At 40.9% G+C, this 21,804-nt stretch overlaps 2 protein-coding genes across 3 annotated transcripts in view; one reads left to right on the top strand and one right to left on the bottom strand.

Moving 5' to 3' along the window:
- On the top strand, positions 1–7,043 carry zgc:175214 (uncharacterized protein LOC557610 homolog). The gene is made up of 6 exons (XM_034120424.1): positions 1–354; positions 2,094–2,247; positions 3,657–3,699; positions 4,225–4,266; positions 4,986–5,068; positions 6,151–7,043. Exons 1-6 carry the CDS (start codon positions 330–332, stop codon positions 6,269–6,271), a joined length of 468 nt encoding a protein of 155 aa, XP_033976315.1. The 5' UTR covers positions 1–329; the 3' UTR covers positions 6,272–7,043.
- Positions 7,040–21,804, bottom strand: part of pdcd11 (programmed cell death 11) — a 21,506-nt gene continuing 6,741 nt past the window's right edge. The window contains exons 14-36 of one of the 2 annotated variants that reach the window (XM_034120422.1): positions 21,621–21,746; positions 21,341–21,535; positions 21,041–21,211; positions 18,868–19,081; positions 18,632–18,784; positions 17,897–18,009; positions 16,911–17,410; positions 16,279–16,341; positions 15,929–16,025; positions 15,712–15,801; positions 15,484–15,586; positions 14,841–15,018; positions 14,001–14,057; positions 13,796–13,918; positions 13,519–13,641; positions 12,157–12,322; positions 11,308–11,454; positions 11,074–11,217; positions 10,248–10,498; positions 9,347–9,515; positions 8,637–8,790; positions 8,278–8,443; positions 7,040–7,582 (exon numbers count right to left, since the gene is read on the bottom strand). In XM_034120422.1, coding sequence (XP_033976313.1) covers positions 7,411–7,582; positions 8,278–8,443; positions 8,637–8,790; positions 9,347–9,515; positions 10,248–10,498; positions 11,074–11,217; positions 11,308–11,454; positions 12,157–12,322; positions 13,519–13,641; positions 13,796–13,918; positions 14,001–14,057; positions 14,841–15,018; positions 15,484–15,586; positions 15,712–15,801; positions 15,929–16,025; positions 16,279–16,341; positions 16,911–17,410; positions 17,897–18,009; positions 18,632–18,784; positions 18,868–19,081; positions 21,041–21,211; positions 21,341–21,535; positions 21,621–21,746 — 3,675 coding nt within the window. In that variant the 3' untranslated portion in view covers positions 7,040–7,410. The remainder of the gene's footprint in view (positions 7,583–8,277; positions 8,444–8,636; positions 8,791–9,346; positions 9,516–10,247; positions 10,499–11,073; positions 11,218–11,307; positions 11,455–12,156; positions 12,323–13,518; positions 13,642–13,795; positions 13,919–14,000; positions 14,058–14,840; positions 15,019–15,483; positions 15,587–15,711; positions 15,802–15,928; positions 16,026–16,278; positions 16,342–16,910; positions 17,411–17,896; positions 18,010–18,631; positions 18,785–18,867; positions 19,082–21,040; positions 21,212–21,340; positions 21,536–21,620; positions 21,747–21,804) is intronic. The other variant, XM_034120421.1, reaches the window with a different exon arrangement.

A 21,804-nucleotide genomic window follows, 5' to 3' on the forward strand; every position in this document is an offset into this window, starting at 1 on the left:
CATGAGGTCTCCAGTCGCGGTCCAAATCCCAGTACCAAATCTCCCAGTCTTTACACGGAGTGGTTAATCCAGATTTGGGGAATGCTGGGCAGCACAGACTGCTGAGCCAACAAAACTGCACCTCCCTGAGGATTTGTGGAATCTGAGTAAATCTGAAAAATCTTGATGGTTGTTTTTTCAGAGGAGTCTGACACAAGCCAACAAAAGGACTGAATATTAGGCTCCAAACAGATCCAGTTTCCGGAGCTCCAGCCCACGAGCTTGGCTACCCTCCAGCCTTCTCCTGACAGGGCCTGCATTTACTGCTGCTACCCTGGGAGTCAAATTTCATGCAACCATTCCAATGGTGTAACGGTAAGTGAGTGGATTTCTCTGCTGTCTGCCAAATACACAAGAGGTGGTGGTGCGTGTCCTAACTTGTATATCTCGTAGAGTCAGTTACTCAGCTTTCTGCTCAGCTTATGGGATCCATGTAATGGGTGTACTTGTGAAAGGGAACATTTCTGAGAGAATGCAGATCAAATATAAAAATAACTCAAGGTCATGTTTGTTTGACAACCGAAACTGAAGATATTTATCCTCTAAATTCCCTAAGAAGAAGACAAAACGTACTCAAACCACAATTGGACCTTGAAGACTGGCTGCTGGATCTTTAATGTAGAAGAAAAAAGGAGGACTATGACAGCACTCCACTTTGACTATTTATAATGATTATTTATAGACATTAAAGGCCCTTTTCAGCGTGTATTCTGGTCATTTTCAATCCTACGAAACGTACATGTGGCAATATTAACTAGACAAAATGGAGTGCTGTCCTGGTCTTTCTTTTTTTATTCCCTAACTTTTTTATAAACTCTTGTTTTGTTACTGTCCACTGATTCCGAAGTGCATCCAGGATGTTCATAATTGTATCTCTCATTATGCTATCCTAGGTCTTCCCTACAATAAACCCCCCTCTTCCCCTGTAAATCCCCCAACCACCCAGCCATGTCAAATTATCCACCCCATACCCCCCACGATGTGCAAGCTGTACCCATTCATTCCCTCTAAAGAGAGACACATGGACTTCGAGGCTGGCAAAGAACATCCTCGCTGCAAATGAATAGGAACACATGTGGCCTGTGGAAGTGGGGCTTCCTCCGCTATTGTTTTACCAAATGGTCCTTTAGTCCCTGGAGTTTAATCTGTTTAATACCCCCCAACCCCTACCACCTGCAACACACACATTTCAGACAGCACACATCCCTATCCTCCATCCCCCAGTGCTGTCTCACACACACACACACACACACACACACACACACACACACACACACACACACACACACACACACACACACACACACACACACACACACACACACACACACACACACACACACACACACACGCACACACACCCCTATAGAGTCTGTGGAACAGATGGCGGTGTGGCGGAAGTGGTGTCTCTCCTCCATGTTTGTCTTGTTCACAGACAATTAACGTGCAGTCCAGTGATCGTCTCAGTTTCCACCACAGTGCCAGTCACAAGCTCCCTTGACACACCTGCATCCAAAACAAACACCAAAATAATTGTATTAAAAAAAGACCAGTCACGTATGGTTTAAGTTTTGCAACAAATACCAAAATCAACAATGTCCTGCTGCCCTTCCAGGATTCCATTTGTTTCTCATCACCAAACAATTTAGATTTTTTTACTGCTTGTAAATAATATAGATTTTCTTAACTCAACTGCTCATAACGATTGGCTGTTCAAATTGCAAAGTCTAGGTTGCCAATTTAAGCCTGCACTGTAATGCTGGACTGGATACTGTTATCTTAGGGTGCTTTGGTGTTTGACAGGAAACAATTAGGTTGCCAGACAGTTTTCTCAGTAGCTCTCTATTTCCTGAAGTAAAATTCAGTTTAAAAGATTGAGTTTGTAAAAATAGCTGAAAATACAGAAAACTAGACTTCGTCCCACATCATGACTGCTTCTCTACATTTAACAATATTGGGTTTTAAAGAGAAAGAATATGTATTGAACTAAACTTTGACCCTACAAGTTAAGAGTTACCAGTATGTAATCTGTATCTGTAAACTCTTCCTGCCAGGATGCCTGTGTGGTTTGGGTTCTCAGCGCTCTGAACACTACTGCAGCATGACGTCTGACATCTATCACCTCCCGCTCAATGTATACGTCATTGTGCTGGGCATCGGCCTTTTTGTCTTTATGCTGAGCCTCATCTTCTGCTGCTACCTTTTCAGGTAGGTTTGGGAGGAATGTTGACAGGGTGACTGTGAAAATCTGGGGAGAAAGTGAGAAAGGTAGCTACATGAGAAATGTGGGGAAAAACAGAAAGTACAAAAAGTAAAGTGGTGTCATTGGGTACAGCAAGAGTGCAACCTGGTTTGTGCTACAGCAGGTTAAATGTTAATGAAAAACCATCTTGGGAATACCATCTTAATGTGTGATGATAGCAGCTATCATGATGCAAATGTATGGAGTGTTGCCCTGCAGAGCTGTCAAACATGCTAAATATGGTTTATAATTGTTTGATTAGAAAACAAATACAAAAATGACTTCATTATTTATAGTTTGTTCACTACATTTATATCGGGGACCATGTCAAAAAATATAAATTAAAAAAAGAAACAATGCTTTGTACCAGCTTAATTCAATCTGTCCCTGTGCTATGATAATGTTTACATCTTAAAACATACAACAAAAGTAAGGCTATTAATTAAAAATCGCCAAGTAATAGAGATTGAGACTGATAAATCGGCCTGTTTTCATTAAAAGGTTGTAAAACTCACAAAAAGCTACCTGCCAAGCACCAAAAAGCAGACAATAGTTAGCAACAAACTAGCTCACCAGCTAGCTACAGCCAAAACAACTACAAGACGAGTCAATGTTTGACTTACATTTATCAGGTCCGCACAAACACAAATCCAAATCAATTCTAGTTTGGCCTTACTTCAGCTGTAAGTGCAAATAAGTAACTGTTTACAAAAATGTTCGCCTTTCATCAAGTGGTATAACCTCAATGTTGTATTTTAAAACTGTTTGCGCTACCCCCATGTGGCAGATGCGAATACCACATAAAGGACTCAAAACTTGCACATGTTGTGCAGTTATTATAAATGACACAATGATACAACCAATAAATCATTATCAGTTTTTAAATAGTATTGTATAAAATTATATGATCAAAAATGTTATGTATCAATTGAGTTAAGACAGTTTCTTAAAATGTGTAGGCCTAGGCTATAGTGCCGATTCATCCAAAGTTATTAGATTATACTAAATTGCTTGTTGATATGACAATATACTGAGGTTTGATGTATTTTATGAGTTCCTTTAAGTCAGTTTGCCCTGAAACCCCCATATATAAAAGGATATCATCTTATGACCCCTAGTCACCGGTTGCATGTCTGTAGTCAAGTGAATCAGTGATTTTCATTGTTGATTACCTCAAAATGGGGTACAAATGAAGGGTAGATTTGGATGGAAAACTGGCTTGGCTACTGAGGGTTTAGTATCTGAGTGGTAAACAAAATAGATCACTATGGAGTTAGGGCCCCAGCCCCCAGGTTGTGAACCACTGAATTAAGTTACAGTTATTACGCCAATCTTTTCTACCGTACAGATGTTGTTCTCTCTCTGCCACTCTCAGGTTGAAACAACAAGGAACAAGGGAGCAGTTCAGCTACAATGAGGTATGTCCCTGCAGCATATGTCACTATGGTTGAACATGTAACACCCGCTTCTGAGGCTGGTTATAAATACTACTATAGCATTTCACACCATTATTGTCAACTGTGAAACATAACACCACCCTTTATAGATGACCTTGTCTTCATCGAGTGTCCTTACCTGCCCTCTGATTCAAAGCTGTTCATCCAGCTGCAGTGTGAAAAGGCCTGATATGGTGATCTGGGAACAGGGTGTCACAATGTAGCGGGGTGACAGTTGATGAAAATATTTTCAGCCTCATTGAAGGTTCAACTCCAGCCATCTGTATTATGTATTCATTATGATATTTTTTTTTATATGAAAGATACAAATATCACAAACAAGAGTACAAACCACTCCTGCTGATACTTTGCAAGCCCGTCACAGGCAGATTATTGAAGCCATCTGAAGTGTTTGTTTTACACCATCGATTTTCTGCAAGAATAATAGTGCTGACACATCCTTCACATGACACAATACTTCAGTCCTTTTCATATTTCTAACCATAGGTGGTGCTGAAGGGAGCCAGCAAGAAACTGAGCCTTCTCGGAGTAAGTCATTCTTTCTGCAAACAAAAGCTCATACACATCACTTGTGCTTAATGTATATGTTATGACCTGGCAGCAGTACACATAATGTTACCCCCACACTGTTTGCACTCCAGCTCAGATGACACATGAGCTGGGAGGGTTCGGTTAGTTAACTAAATCAATTTCTCCTCTCAGATGTGATTAACATGCAGCACACACTCAAGATGTCCTCAAAAGATCTTGTAACTCAAATGCCGCCATTTAAAAAAAAAATGTGAGAGGGCCTGCTCTGCTCTCTCCTTGTAGCAGAATTTAGGACTCCAGGAATAACTGCACTCATTCAATATGCATTATAAAAAGATCCCTACTCTGTCTCTTGTGATTGCTCAAAAGATGGCTTTTGCAATTTCTTTGCTGCCTTTCCAAGGCAGTGGTGGTCAGCCGTCATTTTTAATTAACTGTCCAACCTCTGCCTATGTACAAGGTCTTATGAGCCCTTTTAATAGAGAACATAGTTAAGGTAAAAGCATTAAAAACAGGCGCTTTTACTTGTGCTTTGCTCAAAATCTAGGTCAGATGAAATTGATTTACTACTGAAATGTACCTTACTTACAAATGGCAATGTTATTGGCTGTTGTGAGATACAGGCCCACAGTGGAATACAGATTAGGGGAAAACACAATAAATGTAATGAAATGTAGATTGCTGAACTAACCTTGGTGTTTTTTCCGTCCTTGCAGCAAACCTGTGCAGTGTGTCTGGAAGAGTTCAGGACCAGAGATGAACTGGGAGTGTGCCCATGCTCACATGCATTTCACAAGAAGTGAGTTTAACTACAATGGAACGTATAAATAGAAAGCTTATTCGCTTTCTGGGCAATAGTAAGATGAGAAGAAGATGCTTTTGTTAAAATGGTCAACGGTTAGCTTAGCATTAGGACTGGATAGGGAGAAACAGTTAGCCCACGTTTACACCTTGGATTTGTCAGGTATGGAGGCCCAATGCTGCTTGTAAAAGAAAAACTAAACATGGAAACTAGCACTTGTTTAAAAAAAATATATATACTACTAATATCTAGTATTATATATTTAATATATACATTTATATTTTTCTTTCGAAATTCAAGTTAATTTAGTAAGAATGTCAAAATGATATGGCCTATACAAGAAAGCCTTCTAAAGGTTTTTTTAAAGGCAATTTTTTGTAATATATAGTTACGACTTCAATATTTGTATATACTGATTTATTACTTTCGAGTTTCACATAATGACTTGCATAATCTCTTTTTCCATCACACTGGCTTAAATGGGCTTCCATATATGCTGAATAAACAAACAAGATATGGCAGCTTGCCCTGCACACTTGAGTGGTATTAAATATTTTGAACTATGACATACTCTTTCATAATGCTGAGTTGAACAAACACTTCAAAAAAGTCAAATATCTATGCAGTTTTCACCAAGATTTGTCAGGTTGAAGACAAATATTTTGTTACATTATTCAGTAAGTCGAACAGATATAAAAGTACATTTCCGCAAAAAAGTAAATAAACAAGTAATGCTTATGGGATAAAATATGTTTGCAAGTCTTTGTGACAAACTTTCTCAAAATGATTGACAGCCTTTCTCCAATTAATATATTTTCTTGTAAGCTTCTTATTATTCAGGTATAGTAAATTACATATAACATGCATTTAGTTTGTGAAAAGCTTCTCATAATTAACATGATTTTTTTCAATCACAATGGCAGAATTGGGCTTCCTTACAAAACTTAGTTACTTATAAGTAAACACATCTTTGTTGATAAATTAATTTCAGCAAATAAGGATTCTTAAGCGGTGATAGTGTTGTCCTAAACTAGATTCAATTGTTCCTTTTTTTAAGAAACTGTTTTTTGTCCTGTCAGGTGCCTGCTCAAGTGGCTGGAGATCCGCAGCGTCTGCCCCATGTGCAACAAACCCATCCTCCGGCTCCACACAGACGCTCCCCAGGGTTCAGAGGGTCCGCTGGATCCGGAGGAGGTGTGAAAGAGCTGTGTGAGAGGAAACCGAACTCCCCTTACAGGAAACACACACATTAAATACACTAGGGATGATGGACAGCGGTCATCTTAAAGACATCTCACAGGAAATGTTGATAATGATCCCAAAGTGGCCGCCCTGCTGCTGACCTTTGAGCAATACGCCTTGAAGGGAATTGGATATTGACAGCGCCAAAATGACTTGGTCAGATCAGTCAGGGAGTGAGTGGATGAATAGGATCTTTTCATAAAAAAAATTAGCTCCTAGTTCAACTTCCATATTGCACTGTTCACCAACAAAACAAAACATGACAGGAAACAGGAGCCACATTAGAGAGCAGGATATCATTGCCACTGTCATTGGACGACTAGTGCAGCACTGCCAGAGACAAACACTTCAGGCATTGAGCGGGACTTCAGAGTACAGGATCAGTATGGATACCTCTTATATCTCAGGGGTGTTACCAATACAGCCAGCACAACCCATGTCAAGTCACCCTATAACCCTGTGCCACACATGCATCTTCAATACTGCCAATGTAGGTGAAACGCAGTCAGAGGTAGAGCCACGACCTCCGTCTCAAACTAAGACCAGCGGTATTACAACCATGGCAATTTAAAGTAGACAATATTGTTACAGAGTATGTCCCATGCCCTTTTCCTTTTAAAAAGAGACTGATAGAAAACTAGTCTTGCCTGTATGTATTGTATGTAAACATGTCCCTATATATTGTTATTTTGTATTTGTTGCTTTTAAATAAAACGTCACGTAATGTATTGTATTGGTGTTGGATTTATTGAAGCGTCATTGTCATTTTATAGAAACATGCTCCCATAAAAGGTTTGGTAGCCATTCAAATATGCAGTAATTAATAGTCATGACATTCATTTCTCTCTTCATAGCATTACACACAAAATTGCCTAAAATGAAATGTTAAATACAAGTTTGTTTTGACATTTATAGATGGTTACAACTCACTTTACAAAAGTTATGACCTTTAGTCTCCAGTACAATAAAAAAACCTAGGTTACAAGCTGAGGAGTTCATAATCTTTAGCAGGGAGCCACACACTTGTTTCCAAACATGTGTGAGGCTCAGATCGCTGCAGTCCACACCGAAACACAAAGGTGTGTGCGGTTTGGTCATTAGTTGGCAGCCTCTGTGCCTTTAGCTTCCACAAACTCCATGGCCTTCTCTTTGACAGCCTGGATGCTCTGCGGGGTGCCGAGCTTCTTCTCGTACTCCAAGTAGCGCTTGAAGAAGAACTTGATCTTTTTCACTGAAACGCTTAAGTGGATCACTCGATCAAAGAGCGCCCTGCAGGAGACAGGAAGTTGGAAAACATCATGAAGAATTCATTATGATTGGTCATAAAACTGGTCTTAATCACTTAACCGGATGTCCGATTTTCTCATGTAAACCATTAAAGGGATAATTTAAAAAACAATTAGTATGAGGTACCTACAGTAGATGTGCCCAGTTTGGAGTAACAGTCCGAGGTACTGGCATGGGGGATAAGCAATGTACTTCTGTGCTATATTTAAAATGTACAGCTATTTCTAGGAGGGAACTGAAGCTGTAATTTGTTCTCTTTTTGTAGCTACCAGACTCCATTGACAAAAACAGTCCTTTTACCTTGCAGAAGATAGAAGTTAGTGGTGTTTCACTGTTTGGTTTGTTAAATGTGTTATTGAAGACCAGGCAAATGCACTTTCTGCCAGTATGTTTGTCTGATGTACCTGTCCAAAGTAGTACATTACTTTGCTTCCGTGCCAGTACTACGTCTCCAAAACTAGGGTTCTGCTGACGGCTATCTGCTGTAGGTAATTTACTGACCATGGAAGAGTAACTAACTCCACCTCAAAACATCCTAAGAAACCCTGTAGTTTACACGACACCGCATCCTTCAGCAACTTCATTTCCCTCTTTATATAAAGAAAATGTCTAGAGATTGAAAATGTGTTAGAAGTGACAATGAGGAGTTAGAGATTAAAGTAGGGTCTTTCGCTCACCTGACTTCCTTCTGCGACCCATGTTTGACCATGAGGTCGATGAAGACGGACCACAGGTCGGTGCGTTTCGGGTAGCTTGTCAGGATTTTGTCAAACATGGTGCGACCTTTCTCCGAATCGCCATAACGGTACTCGAGCTGAGCGAACTTGGCGATCACATCCACACCTGAGAGGAATAGGAATATGGAAAGGTTCAAACCTATGGATATACACAGCACGTATGGTAAGGGGGGTTCATTTTTTTTTATTATTAGAAAGACCGAATGCCCTCTGACATGAGATCTGAAGGGTGGGTGTACAGCCAAAAAGTATAACTCCAACTGTTTTGTGACTACGCCTTTGATGTTTGGGTTTCTTACTTTCTTTGGAGGGCAGACTCTTCAGCGCCCTCTGCAGGAGAGCGCTGGCAGCGTCACTCTGACCTTGCTGGAGCAGGAAGGTCCCGTAGCTCAGCCACACCGCCTTACTCTGACGGAAACGCTTCACCATCGTCTTATACAGGCCTTCTGCCTCCTGGAAAAACACATGAGACAGGGACATGTGGACATTAGTGGCTACAGGACAGTATTTTACCATTCGTCTAAACAAATACAGTCAGCAGATCCTAGTACCTGGTGGTAGAAGAAGTATTTGGATCCTTTACTTAGGTACCATAGTCGTGCATTCAAAAATATATGACCACATCTTACTAAGGGTAGTTCAAGTAAAAAGGAGTCATTTTGTGTAAAGTGTTCCCTGTCAGAGTTTAAATATGTTTACAAGATGTTTCTGCATTAATAATGCTGTTGTGTTTTACTGCTGTAGATGTTTACGGTTGTGCTCATTGTAAGTGCTCTATATACACTGTTGGGTAGTTTACTGTGCAGCAATGCAATAATCTTTTGGATTATCATGTGTTTGTTGAGAACCACATAGTTACACTGGACAGTTAGGGTGCGTAAATAGTTTTCTACAAAGGTACAAAAGCTGTTAGTAAAACAGCAAAGGGAAGGTAAAGGGGAAATAAAAAATGTCCACAAGCTCAGCTCTTGAGTAATCATAATCCTTTACTCTTCACTGTCGATCGTACCTTGGTCTTGTCGCACTTTGCGTAGATGTCGGCCAGCTGCTGGAAGACGGGCATGGGCTCGCAGAACTGCAGCGCCCGCTCAAACACTTTCTTCAGACTCTCCTCGGTGCCGTACAGGTTCTCCAGGTTCAGCAGCGCCACCCACACGTTCAGCTTCTCCTGCTCCTCCCTGCAGACAGGACAAGAGTTACACAAATATAAATCAATAATATGTTATCAAACCTTCCTGGGCACACCCTATTGCAACAGATATGCACATATTATCTTATCAGCTCAAGAAATACTTGTTTTAATTATTAAGGATTATAAACATTTTTATATATAAAATATTTGTGCCCCTATCTGTCCCTTTACTGCAATTTAAATGTCCCTGCTGTGGGACAAACACAATATTTCTATACATTACTGTGGGGAGATGATATTTTCCATCGTACCCTTCTCTCTAACATTTGGTCTCTTCTCTGTTCATGTATGTTCCAGGCGTTTTTTGTTATTGCAGTTATCTGAATTTTGCCACAGACTGCTGACTCAGCACTCCTTCTTATTGAACACAGACTATGTAGGGGCTCAAAACTCATTTTGACAATGGGCATGTGCAAATTTATTCCATACCCGATTTGTTATGATCCATTAAAGTTAGGCACGCTACGAGGCAACCGTTTGTTTTTTATCTTGGCCTCTGTCTTGACTGCCAGGAAGGACAATTGAGAGTTTTAAATCGTTTCAGTTCTGGAGGGGAGAAACACTGAGCAGATCTGTTCTCTACTGATTGACCTTTTTAAGATTGTATTGACAGATGGAAACTTATTCCTGCTGTCTTTTAATGATCTCCATGTAAAATAAATGGAACTGAATAACACGGTTAAATAGCTAAAAACTTCTTTAACCATAAGTCAATCACCTGAAGGAGATGGTTTTGAGGGCCCTCTCGGCCACGGCGCGGGCCTGCTCGATCTGCGTGGCCTGCAGGTGGTTGGCCATGTACTGCAGCCACAGCAGGGAGCTGTCGGGGGAGGCGAGCAGCAGGCGCTCGAAGGCGGCGGCGTCCTCGGGCCGCAGGCTGGGGTTCATCAGCTCCGTCTCCCGCTGCACCAGGGCCTTCTCTGCCGCCTTCTTCTCCTGCTCCAGCTCGTGGCGAGTCTTCTTCTGGGTCTGGTGGAGGAGAATGGTGCGCCAAGAAGAAAATTAGTCGTGATGGTAGAACATTTTCAGGTTCAGAGATTGGAGGAGACTTCTAGAGATAATATTTAGGCTGCAAACATATGATGATGACAGAGAAGTTGTATTCCTTTTGTCGCTGCTGCCTTCCTTTGTTTCCGTCAAGCCTTAAACAGACAGTTCTAATGACTTCTCTTTCCTCTATATGTATTCATTACAGTTGTGATAACTTGTTTGCCTTCCAATGATATGTTGTGCCACTCGTGTATAATCACAACAAAATAAAAACATTTCCACAAACATTAATCAAAGAAAATAGGCCTTTGCAAAACTCAAATAAATAAAATAATAAACGACTTGGATCATATTCCTTTTTTTACTTTGTGTAGTCCTATACAAAACGACATACTAAAAACTGTGTCTCGACAGCATCTTTCACACGTTGCCTATCTCTGTGTCTCTTAAGAGGCTGGGGCCATGGGATATGTCGTTTTTTCGGCCCTTTTTACAAAACAAAAGACTGGCTCTAACACCTTAAATAACCAGAAGATTCTTTATGATGAGCTCACCTTGCTGCTTCCATCTTCGTCCTCTCCCTCGCTGGAGTCGCCCTCCTGCGCTACAGAGGCCGGCTTCAGGGAGCTCAGTCCCACGTCCCAGGAGAAACCTGCTGCCAGCTGCAGTCTGGACGGAGCTGCTGAGCTCTGAGCCACCTGCAGAGAGACAGAGGAGGGACATTTAGTACATTCTTCTGGATGATGATATTACTGGATTGAATACTGCGCTGCATTGTATTCACTTACTTTCACAGAAACAGATTTGGTTACTTCTTCCTCTTCCTTATCCTCCTCTTCTCTGAAGTACACCTCCACTCCGCTGTCGTTCTCATCACTCTTCGATTGCTTTGTCTTCTTCTTCTTCTTCTTTGAGACGGTGGACTCTTCTGGTGTCTGGGAGATAAAAAACAAAGTCAATACACACATTAAGATTAAATATACTGTAATAAAATAACCAGGGTTAATATTCTACATATACATTTATGAGAAAGAATTTTATATTTATTATCAAAGAAAACACGTTTTCTTGTCAGGAAACCACATTGCGTGCATTGTATAAAGTTCAGTAAAGACATGACTTTATCATTCATCCGTCTATCACATTTTAGTTCCTGATGTACAAAATCACTAAGTTGTTTTCTATAAATAGGCCCAATTCACGGCAATGTCTCCTCAGAGTCCAAATGCCTTTAAAAAGGGCCCTATTTTGCTCATTTTCAGGTTCATATTAGTATTTCTGCCATTACTGTGACATGTTACCATGTTTTAATGTTCACAAAGCTCTTTATTTCTCACATACAGTCTGCTCTGATTGGTTAGCTGGCCAGCTCTGTTGGGATTGGTCAACCACTTCTTTGTTTCTTTCAAGCTGCTGAGTATGGAGAGAGTTTTGACCTGAGGCTGAGATCAATGCAGCTTTTATTACTTCCGGCCCAAATGATAATGAGCAGGTCATAACGGATAAGTGTTTTTTCCATTACAGAGGGCAGTTAACCTCCAGCAGCTGAGAAGTAAGTCCTCTTAAGTGTGTTTACTATTTAATGTACACAGCAGGAAGGAAGGCAGACACTTAAGTGAGAGGATTCTGTTTGTTACCTTTTCGCTCTCGGATGCTGCACGTTTCCTCCTGTTCGAGTCGTGCTCCTTCTTCTCCTCTCCGAGCAGACGCAGCGGCAGGCCGAGGGACTCTGGGAGGACGTCTGGCTTCCCAGTGTCCTCTGGGAGCAGAGAGAGGTGGACCAGCTCTTCCTTTGTGTCAATGCTGAGGAAAAGAATAGAAAAAGAGCCGCAGGATGAAAAACGATGACAGCAGTGATTCTATAATTAGCCGATACCTGAAGCTGCAAGGGGATAGACAAGGAAAGACACCCGATCAGCACTACAGCGCTACTGTCTTCCTGTTTGTCCAAACCACTGTCTAGCGTCAAGTATGATGGCTTATTCCTTTCTCTATTTATATCCAACAATAGAATGGAGATCTATGGAAATGCAGATTGCACTTTTGTAACTTTTCTTTAATAGAAAATGCAATTGTATGGATATCAATTACAAAAATCACAGACAATTCTAAACTGTGCAAATAGGCCTTTTAAAGAGTTAATTGGCCTATTCTCTATGTCTTTACATTTTCACCAAACTATTTATGAATCAGTATCTTTTTACAAAAAGGTGTATTCTGGATTAAAGTCAATATAATATGTTTGAATATGTTTTTCTAGCTTTTTCCCTGATTGTCTGAAAAAAAAAAATGTTTTGTCTGAAATGTTATATAATCTAGCCAGAAAACGGTGTGTTTGTCGCTGTTTGTTCCCGTGCGAGTTGTGTGACATGAACTAGGGCTGTGCGATTATGGCAAAAATCATAATCACGATTATTTTGGTCAATAATTGATATCACGATTATTAAATACGATTATTCATTGACTTTGAAAACATCCATTTATTGAACTTTAAAACAAATTAAAATAATAATTTGAACAGTATCTGTTTAACTGTTGATTACCCTGAACGTATAATTCAACTGAAAAACCAATAAATAAAATAAATGATACATTTATATTTACATTTAAATAAATAATATCAAAATAATAAATACCAATAAAAAAGATCAACAAATATTTTGGAGCGCACTTCAACAAGCTACTAAACAAATATAAATATGATAAATAAATTAGACTATAAAATAAATTAGATCAAATATGTTGCAGTGCACTGTCACAACCTAGCAAAGCAAAATAATCGGTTTTTTCGATTATGTTGTTTTTGTAATTGTGGCAGGCCAAAATCGTAATTGCGATTAAAAAATGATTAATTGCACAGCCCTAACATGAACCATAGTGTGGCACATAGGTTTGACCGGCACAGGATCGCCTAACTGACACTGAACGATGGTGAGTCCAAAAGCAAAAAATGGCCCAGTTCCTGAAATCACATCTTTAGAAAATCTGCTCCTTCCTACCTGACGATCTTGGTGGTGAGCAGGCTGTTGGGGGTCAGGTGATCAGAGAGGACCTTGTGGTGGCTGACAAAGTATTTGGAGGACTGTTGAAGTTGAGCTCTTCCCGTGATGTTCGCTGACAACCTGGATGGCAAACATGTAGAAGAAGATGAAGCTAAATGCTGATACAACTATTGAAACGACATTTCCCAGGAGACATTTGGATAATGTTGTTCCTTTTACGAGTCACCACACAATCTATAAAAAACGTCTGTCTAGTCTGACGCAGAACATTTACCTGATGAAGACCCCCTGCTCTCCCACAGACTTGACGTAGCCTCTGATGATCTGGCCTGCCGTCAGTGTGTCTAAAGATAAAACCTCCGGGTCCTTCGCCGGCTTGGTCTGCTTCTGGTTGAGTCTGGAAGAGCAGAGTTACAGTTCAACAAATGCTGTGATACGATGCAATTTATTACAGAAACTCCAACCAAACGTGCTCTTACCTCGATGGACGTATGGACAACTGCCACTTTCCATTTTCTTCCCCGAGAAGGAAACATCTGAGGCAAAAATGTACATTACAATGAAAGATAAATAAAGATACATTGGGGATGCTGGTAGTTTATATTGCCTTTACATGTATTACTATAAGGCAGTAAGGATTCTAATAGTTCATTTTAATTAGGCTAAATTCAACTTAACGTTGTTTACTTTAGGGTTACACAGACACATGAAGAAAATACAAAAAAATATTAATAATCACTTTTTAAAACAATGTTTACAAAGGGCTTTATATGCAATATACCGCAAAGGCACCAACAATAAAAAGATACATCGGGAAGAAAACTAAACCCAGCAATTAACAAAGCTGCAAGAAAACAACAGAACAAGACTTAAAAGTGCATAGGGAGTGATTCACATAAAAACCTGCTGATAGAAATCTACATGTTATAGATTGATTTGGTTTTGCGCCACAGTACAGGTCCACTAATACAATACCATATATACAATTTTGCCAGGCATTAACTGGCCTGATAAATAAATAGTAAAAGGCTTATAAGATTTAGAAAAAACATCAAATTGCTATTTTATTGACTGATATTGTCAATTTGGACACGATGAGAATGAATGAGAATTACTGACAATATCATTAAAACATATATTAAAATGATAATAGTGTGATTTTTTCAGGACTTCTGGAGTGGGGACGCAATATTATTTGATGAACATTTTTTTTTTCATTAACATTGTTGTTCTATAATTAATGTATTTATCACTAGTGTTTCATATATATTTTCTATGCATGTTAAACAACAGGCTCTTCCTCTGCTGCCTCCACTGACCTGAGCAGCTGGTCCTTGCTGAACCCGTCCAGAGGGTTCGGCCTGTAGGCGTCGGCCAGGTCGGTGACAGCCACAGCCCCCATGCCGCCGAACGGCAGCTTGACCAGGAGGCCGACGGTCGGCTGGATGTTGGTCACCATCCCCATAGCAACACTGTGTTTCTCCAGCTTGTGGACACCTGGAATGGTAAATGGAAAGCATTTAGAAGCGCTTTTCCAGTCTGTGTTCACATACAATTCAACATTCAAACAGTCAAACTGAGGCAGAGGCTGCTGTACAAGGTGAACCTTCTTAAGGAAACTAACTTTCATACACTGTTGCATCTGGAGTAATTTGGGGTTAAGCATGTGGCCCAAGGATACTTTGACATGGACGACCGCTGTATCTCCAGAGCCACAGAATCAAATGAATTGTCGTCTCTTGATTTGAATAGACATCGGAGAGATTCAGATGACTAATCTACAGATCATAGGGTCAGCACTTTGAGCCCCAGCCCCTGCATTCAGCTTGTTGAAGAGTCCTTGGTCAAAATACCTCAACCCCAAATGGCTCCCGCAGGCATATTAAAGTGTATGCAAGTCAGGTAAGTAAATAGCATGTGATTTAATGCAACAGGAACATAATGATAATGAGCTTCTCCTACCCGTGAGTGACAGCATTAAGCGTTGAGGTTTGGAGCTCACTTCCACCACTTTGGCGTTGACAGCTTGACCCAGCTTGTAGAGTTTTTCTGGGTGTCTGGCGTCCTGAAAATAAGTTTAAACAAATCACAGCAGTTACAAATGATGTTTTATTTATTCTCATTTTCTCCTAAGCTGTTTGTACTAGTACAAATAAATCGGACATGGACCAATTGATAGGAAAAACGTACTGTTGGATTGGTGATCAGGGCCAGCAGTTCAACTGTCCCGGTAACAGAAGGATCAGTGGTGACCTCCAGAGTCTTCCTCTCTGGAACAAACTGGGGACAAAAACATGAATACACTGTAGATCAGGAGAGCAGTTGTTTCTCTTTTCAAATCATTTATGATTAATGAAGAACTGCAAGAAAGAAAGAAAAGCAAGACGTTATGATTTTCCAGACTTACCTTTGAAACAAAGCATTGAATTTTTTCCCCGACCTTATAGCCGTTTAGTTTTTCTTTTGTTGGAACTGCTTTGAAATCTGCGCTCTCATCCAGTTTGCTGTAAAAAGAAAAAACACAAATAAGAAACTGACGAATTAAAAAAAAAGAGAGTAAAAGATAAAGAATACACGCTGACACATCCAAACACCACAGGGCTCTATTTCTGTAATGAGCATTTTATGATCTGTATAATATTTGATTAAAACAGAAGGAAACTGATATAAACACAATGACTGGTTTTAAATTGAGAATACTGTTCATTTGCTACTTTGGGAATAAATGATATTCAGGTAATAGTGCAGTATAATTACCTGGGTATGAGAGTGAGCTCAGGGATGGTGTATGTAAACTTGGGATGGGAGAAGGGCAAGAATCTGAAGAAACAGAAAAGGTGAGATTCATTTCAAGTTCAATACAGTTCAAATAACACATCATGGTCATGGCGTTCTTAACACTTTTGACTGTGTAGCTGTAGAAAGGGCCAGGCCTACTACAACTATAAATAGAATTCTACTGACTAAATAAAATCATTTTGTTTGCTACAGACCGTCACGTAAAAAGAATAAAAATAAACACATCACTTTTTTATTTATTTTTCAATGGGATAATGTAAATAGCGATTCAAAAAAATTATCCTTCCCTTTGATTCTGTGAATATTACAATTGCAATATCAGTCAAAATAATGTGAATTCAAGTGTTTTTAAATGTTTAATTGTGAAGCCCTAGTAAAGGCAAATACTAACAACTAGAACATTTAGGAAAATCATTGCTTAACTGTCATGCAGCCTTTAAAACTAGGAAAAGACACTTATTTAATATTAGAATATCAGAAGAGAAAGAGGATATAAAGGATCATATCACAACATTGATATAATATCTATACACTCCACAGCCCGGTTTCATAATAAATGTATGTAAAGGGAACCCTTCGACAGTGTGTACCTCTGACTGGAGGCTTCCCGTCCTCCGATGACCCTGGCGGTGACCTCGCTGCCGACTTTAACGGAGGATGTGGGGAAGGACCCCTCACGCACATCTGCGACCTCCCCCACCTCGGACACGTGCACGCTGCCCGTGCTCCCGTCATCCAATGTGACCATGATGGAGGTGGGCTTCACCTTCTTCACTTTGCCCCGCACGATGTCCCCGAAGCAATGGCCCTTGGTGCTCGTCAGGTTTTCTGAGACGGTGCGCTGTCGGTTGGGTGCGCTGCGCGCCCAGGACACCAGGGGGAGACCCTGCAGCGCCTCACAGCTGGCTTCTATCACCTCAGCTGCCAGACACATGCCCGCCTTCAGCCTCTCCGAGTCAGTCAGGAAGATCTCATTCAGTTGGCTGCTGGTCTGGATCACCGTCAGCTGGGCCGTGTCCTCCAGGGAGATGACGGCGAAGTCTTTGTCCACGTGCTGCACCATCACCGTGTACTTTGTTCCTTCAGTTAACTATGTAAACACGCATAAAAATACACAAAAAGTCAATAACTACAGGAAATGGTTATGTTCTGACAGTACATCTACAAAGACCATAGACAAAGATTGATCAGGCTGCTCCAAAGAAAGCAGTGTTGGGAAATTTGGATTTAATCAAAATGTCCAAAGTGAAGTCATGTGTTAGTTTCATTTGAATACAAATAAATAATAATTACTAAGCTGGGGAAGGGAGGTAAAAACTGAGAAAAAAGAGATTTAAGTGGTACATTTACAGGAGGAGAAGTGAAACATTTGAACGTTCTCCGAGATGATAAAAATGATAAATTATTATAATTTTCTTTAGATACAAGTCACAAATTCATCTGTTTCTAGCAAATGTATGACTTGCATGATCCCAGTAATATAAGTTTTTTCCATTTTTTTTAATATTAAAATGTAACACTTTAATAATAACTAACTAATATGCTATAGTTCTAAAACAACTAAAGTAATACTCACAGATTTCTTCTTTGCCACCAGCTTGGGGAGGAGGGACACATGGACCTGTCCGGACAGGATGTCAACATGGAGGACCACCGCAGTGGCTTTCTGTCCTGGGCTCAGATTAGCACCTGAAACAGAACATATCGTGACATTGACAGATTGTTAAATAAATCAACAATCTTCTAAAAGTATCAATATGTGAATTAGTTTAACTCATAGGGAGTCAGGGCCACAAGGGGAAACTCTGCAGCTCTGAAAAAATACCTCACGCCACGTCACGTCACTTGACGTCAGCAGGACAAGACCAATGAAAAATGCTTTTGAATTATGGGTGTTTTTTTGTATTGGACCCACACCAGATAGCCTTGGCTGTATTAATGCTGTCCATTTAGGTTTTCATTTGCCTCTTGCAAGCCCTCCAACTTTATGAAAGTGGCTTATTTTAAGACAATGATCATGCATTTCCTATTTTCCTGTCATCTCTTGCTCTCTGTATAAACAGTGTAAAGTTGCCCTAAAATACTTTAATTTAATAAGAATAAAAATGTAGGTTCAATAATGCAGTGGCATCTTTTACCACATCATTTAGTTTGATGCAATCCTAACTTAAAAAACCTAATACCAGTCCTTTTCTATTATGCATGTTAGGACATTTAAAGAACGATATGTGATGCCAAAGAATCGTGACAGAGGAGTTAAATGTTCAAACATGTCAAGCTAATTTCAAATAGTTCCTGGTGAAACACATACCCATGACATGGTGCTTGGTGGCCAGTATGGTGGCACGGGTCAAATCATCAGACTTAAATGTGGCGCCGCTGTCCTTGGAGCTAGTATCTACAGTCAGCTTCAGCTTCTCCCCCACAGCCAGAGCAGACAGCTGCTGGTGGAGTTCACTGTTCTCTGAGAGGGAAACGGAGACGACAAGAGGTTGGACACAGTAGACAAACTTTCAATTAAAAATGTAAAGAGGGATGAATTCTTACCTCTGCTAGCCAACATTTCAGACACAGCTTTTCTCTCCTGCACGCCGTTGAAGAGCCTGGTCTGGGCATTGCCGTCCGGAGAGATGACCTCTGACATCTTCAGCGTGACCAGGAAGCGCCGTTTTTCCTCATCCAGGTTGGTCACTTTGGCGAGGACTGTCTGGCCCGGCTGGAAGGCAGACGCCGTGTCGCTGAGGAACTTGTTGGTCATGGCCTGAAAGAAAGAATAAATAAATAAAAGGATTTCAGTGGGGAAATATGACGAAATAAATGATTGACCTAGGGAAAGGCGTATAGAACTGAATATCCGAGATTCATGGGTTACTTTACATTAAATAACTTTGATATTGCCCAGGACTTAAGTGGTAAATCTACAAGATAATGACTTCTTTGAGAGAATAAAGTCAATCATTTGCAAGAAAAAAATGCTATTCTCTGAGATTAAATGTAATATCCAATTTGTTCTCATTGCTTGACAGTCAATCTGATTGCAAAGTATAATCAGAGTATAATCCATCGCAGGAATAATAAGCGGCAAAGCAAAGACGTTTATCTAACCATTGCAAATAAAAAATGTAATTAACTGATGAAAAAAACATACATTTATCCAAGGTTCAAGGTTCAAGGTTCTTTATTGTCAATCTGACATAGCTACAGAGTAATTATGCAGTTGAAAATCTTATGTCACAGGCTTCTCCAACAATGCAACATAATAACATAACATAATAACAATAAGAGCAAGAGCAATACAAAAATAATAATAGTTATAAAAATGAAATAAAGTTATGATGTGGAATAGTGCAGTATGAGTCTATATACAAGTTATTGGAATGATATATATATATTAGGTATTAGATACATACTACTGAGTAGCAGTTGAATGTTTGATGTTGTTTCAACAGTTCAATTGTTTAACAGTCTCACTGCCCGCGGGAAGAAACTGTCTCCGAATCTTCTTGTCCTTGCCCGGATGCTGCGGTAACGTCTGCCAGACGGCAACAGAAAGAACAGTTTGTGGCTGGGGTGATGGGGGTCTTTGATAATCCGTAGTGATTTCTTCCTGAGCCGCTGGGAGTAAAGGTCCTCCATGGATGGCAGCTCCGTCCTGGTGATGTGCTGTGCAGTTTTCACCACCCTCTGTAAAGCCTTACGATCGAGGTCGGTGCAGCTGCCGTACCAGGCCGTCATGCTGCCAGTGAGGATACTCTCTATCGTGCACCTGTAGAAGTTGCAGAGTATCCTGGAATCCATTTTGAACCTCCTCAGCCTGCGGAGGAAGAAGAGCCGCTGTCGAGCTTTCTTGGTGATGGTGGTGGTGTGAAGAGACCATGTCAGGTCCTCAGTGATGTGGACCCCAAGGAACCTGAAGCTTTTGACTCTCTCCACCGTAGTCCCATTGATGGCGATGGGGGCGTGTCCCTCTCCCTGCTGCTTCCTGTAATCCACAATCAGCTCCTTTGTTTTGCTGATGTTGAGATGGAGGTTGTTCTCCTGGCACCAAGATGTCAGGTTTTCGACCTCCTCTCTGTACGCCGTCTCGTCATCGTCTGTGATCTGGCCGATGACGGTCGTGTCATCAGCAAACTTCACGATGGTGTTGGAGCTGTGTGTGGCCACGCAGTCGTGGGTGAACAGGGAGTAGAGGAGAGGGCTGAGCACGCAGCCTTGAGGGGCACCGGTGTTAAGAATCAGGGTGGAGGATGTGATGTTTCCCACCCGCACTGCCTGGGGTCTGCCCGTCAGGAAGTTCAGGATCCAGTCGCAGAGGGCGCTGTTGAGCCCGAGGTCTCTGAGCTTGATGGCCAGCTTGGAGGGCACAATGGTGTTGAATGCTGAACTGTAGTCAATGAACAGCATTCTCACATATGTGTTCCTGTTCTTCGGGTCCAGGTGTGAGAGGGCAGTGTGGAGGGTTTCCAATTTCTGTTCTGATTTTTCACACAAATTACTTTATTACCTAGGAATATTCTGTACTTTTCTTGTAATGTTCGACCTTTATTCTCGCAAATGTACTTCTTTAAACCTGCACATTTGAGATTTTTCTCTCTTACTGTTTTTTTGTAATCTCTCTTTTTTGTTTTTAAACCTACTCTGGGCTTAACATGAGGTAGTTGGAAACACAGTAAAAGCACTTTTATGTAGAGATTTTTCAGGCTAGAAACCCTTTACTCACCGACTTGGGTGCGAGCCCAACGAGGCCGTAAGGGAACTCCACGAAGACGCCGTACGACATGATGTTCTTGATCCAACCGACCAGCTGCATTCCTACTGTGATCTCAGAGAAGTCCTTGGCCACCACGCCTTCCTCCAGAGACCATAGCACTGTTGGCTTCTTGGTGACGATCTTCAAAGAGGAGCAGCTCAGGAAAACTGGGAAAATGTTCCTTTCTTCCCAAAGGGTAGCAACACATTTCACACTGTACAGAATCAATCACACTAACTCTACTTTGTGATGTTTTGACAGAAAGGATACAACATGCTGTTTGGTCTTGCTGGAGCAGACGATGTTTGAGATGTGGTCTCCCTCCTGCAGGCTCTCCCACAGCAGAGGGCAGTTGGACATGTGATCGGAAAGGTGCATTGTGGGTAGCATGGCACGGTTTTCGTCAGGGAGGATGGCGACCTCCAGACCGTTGACTGACTTTTTCAGCACCTTGGCCTCCAGTTTCTACATCATACAAATACACAGGTTGAGGACAACATTTGATAAGATAAGATTTTAAAAACCCAGAGAGACAAGGTCTTGGACTCACCGTCCCCACCTCACAGTCAAACTGGGGCTGGGGGGCTTCCTCTGTGTCTCCCTCCACTGCCGCCTTAAAGGACATCGCCATCTTCTCCTTAGCGGGGTCACAATTGAGAACTTTAACCTTTAACACCTGGGAAATCAATGGGAAACAAAAAAAGGAAATGAGTAATTGACAGCCAAAGGTTGGT

This window comes from Trematomus bernacchii, unplaced genomic scaffold (genome assembly GCF_902827165.1).
Source record: "Trematomus bernacchii unplaced genomic scaffold, fTreBer1.1, whole genome shotgun sequence".
Lineage (NCBI taxonomy): Eukaryota > Metazoa > Chordata > Actinopteri > Perciformes > Nototheniidae > Trematomus > Trematomus bernacchii.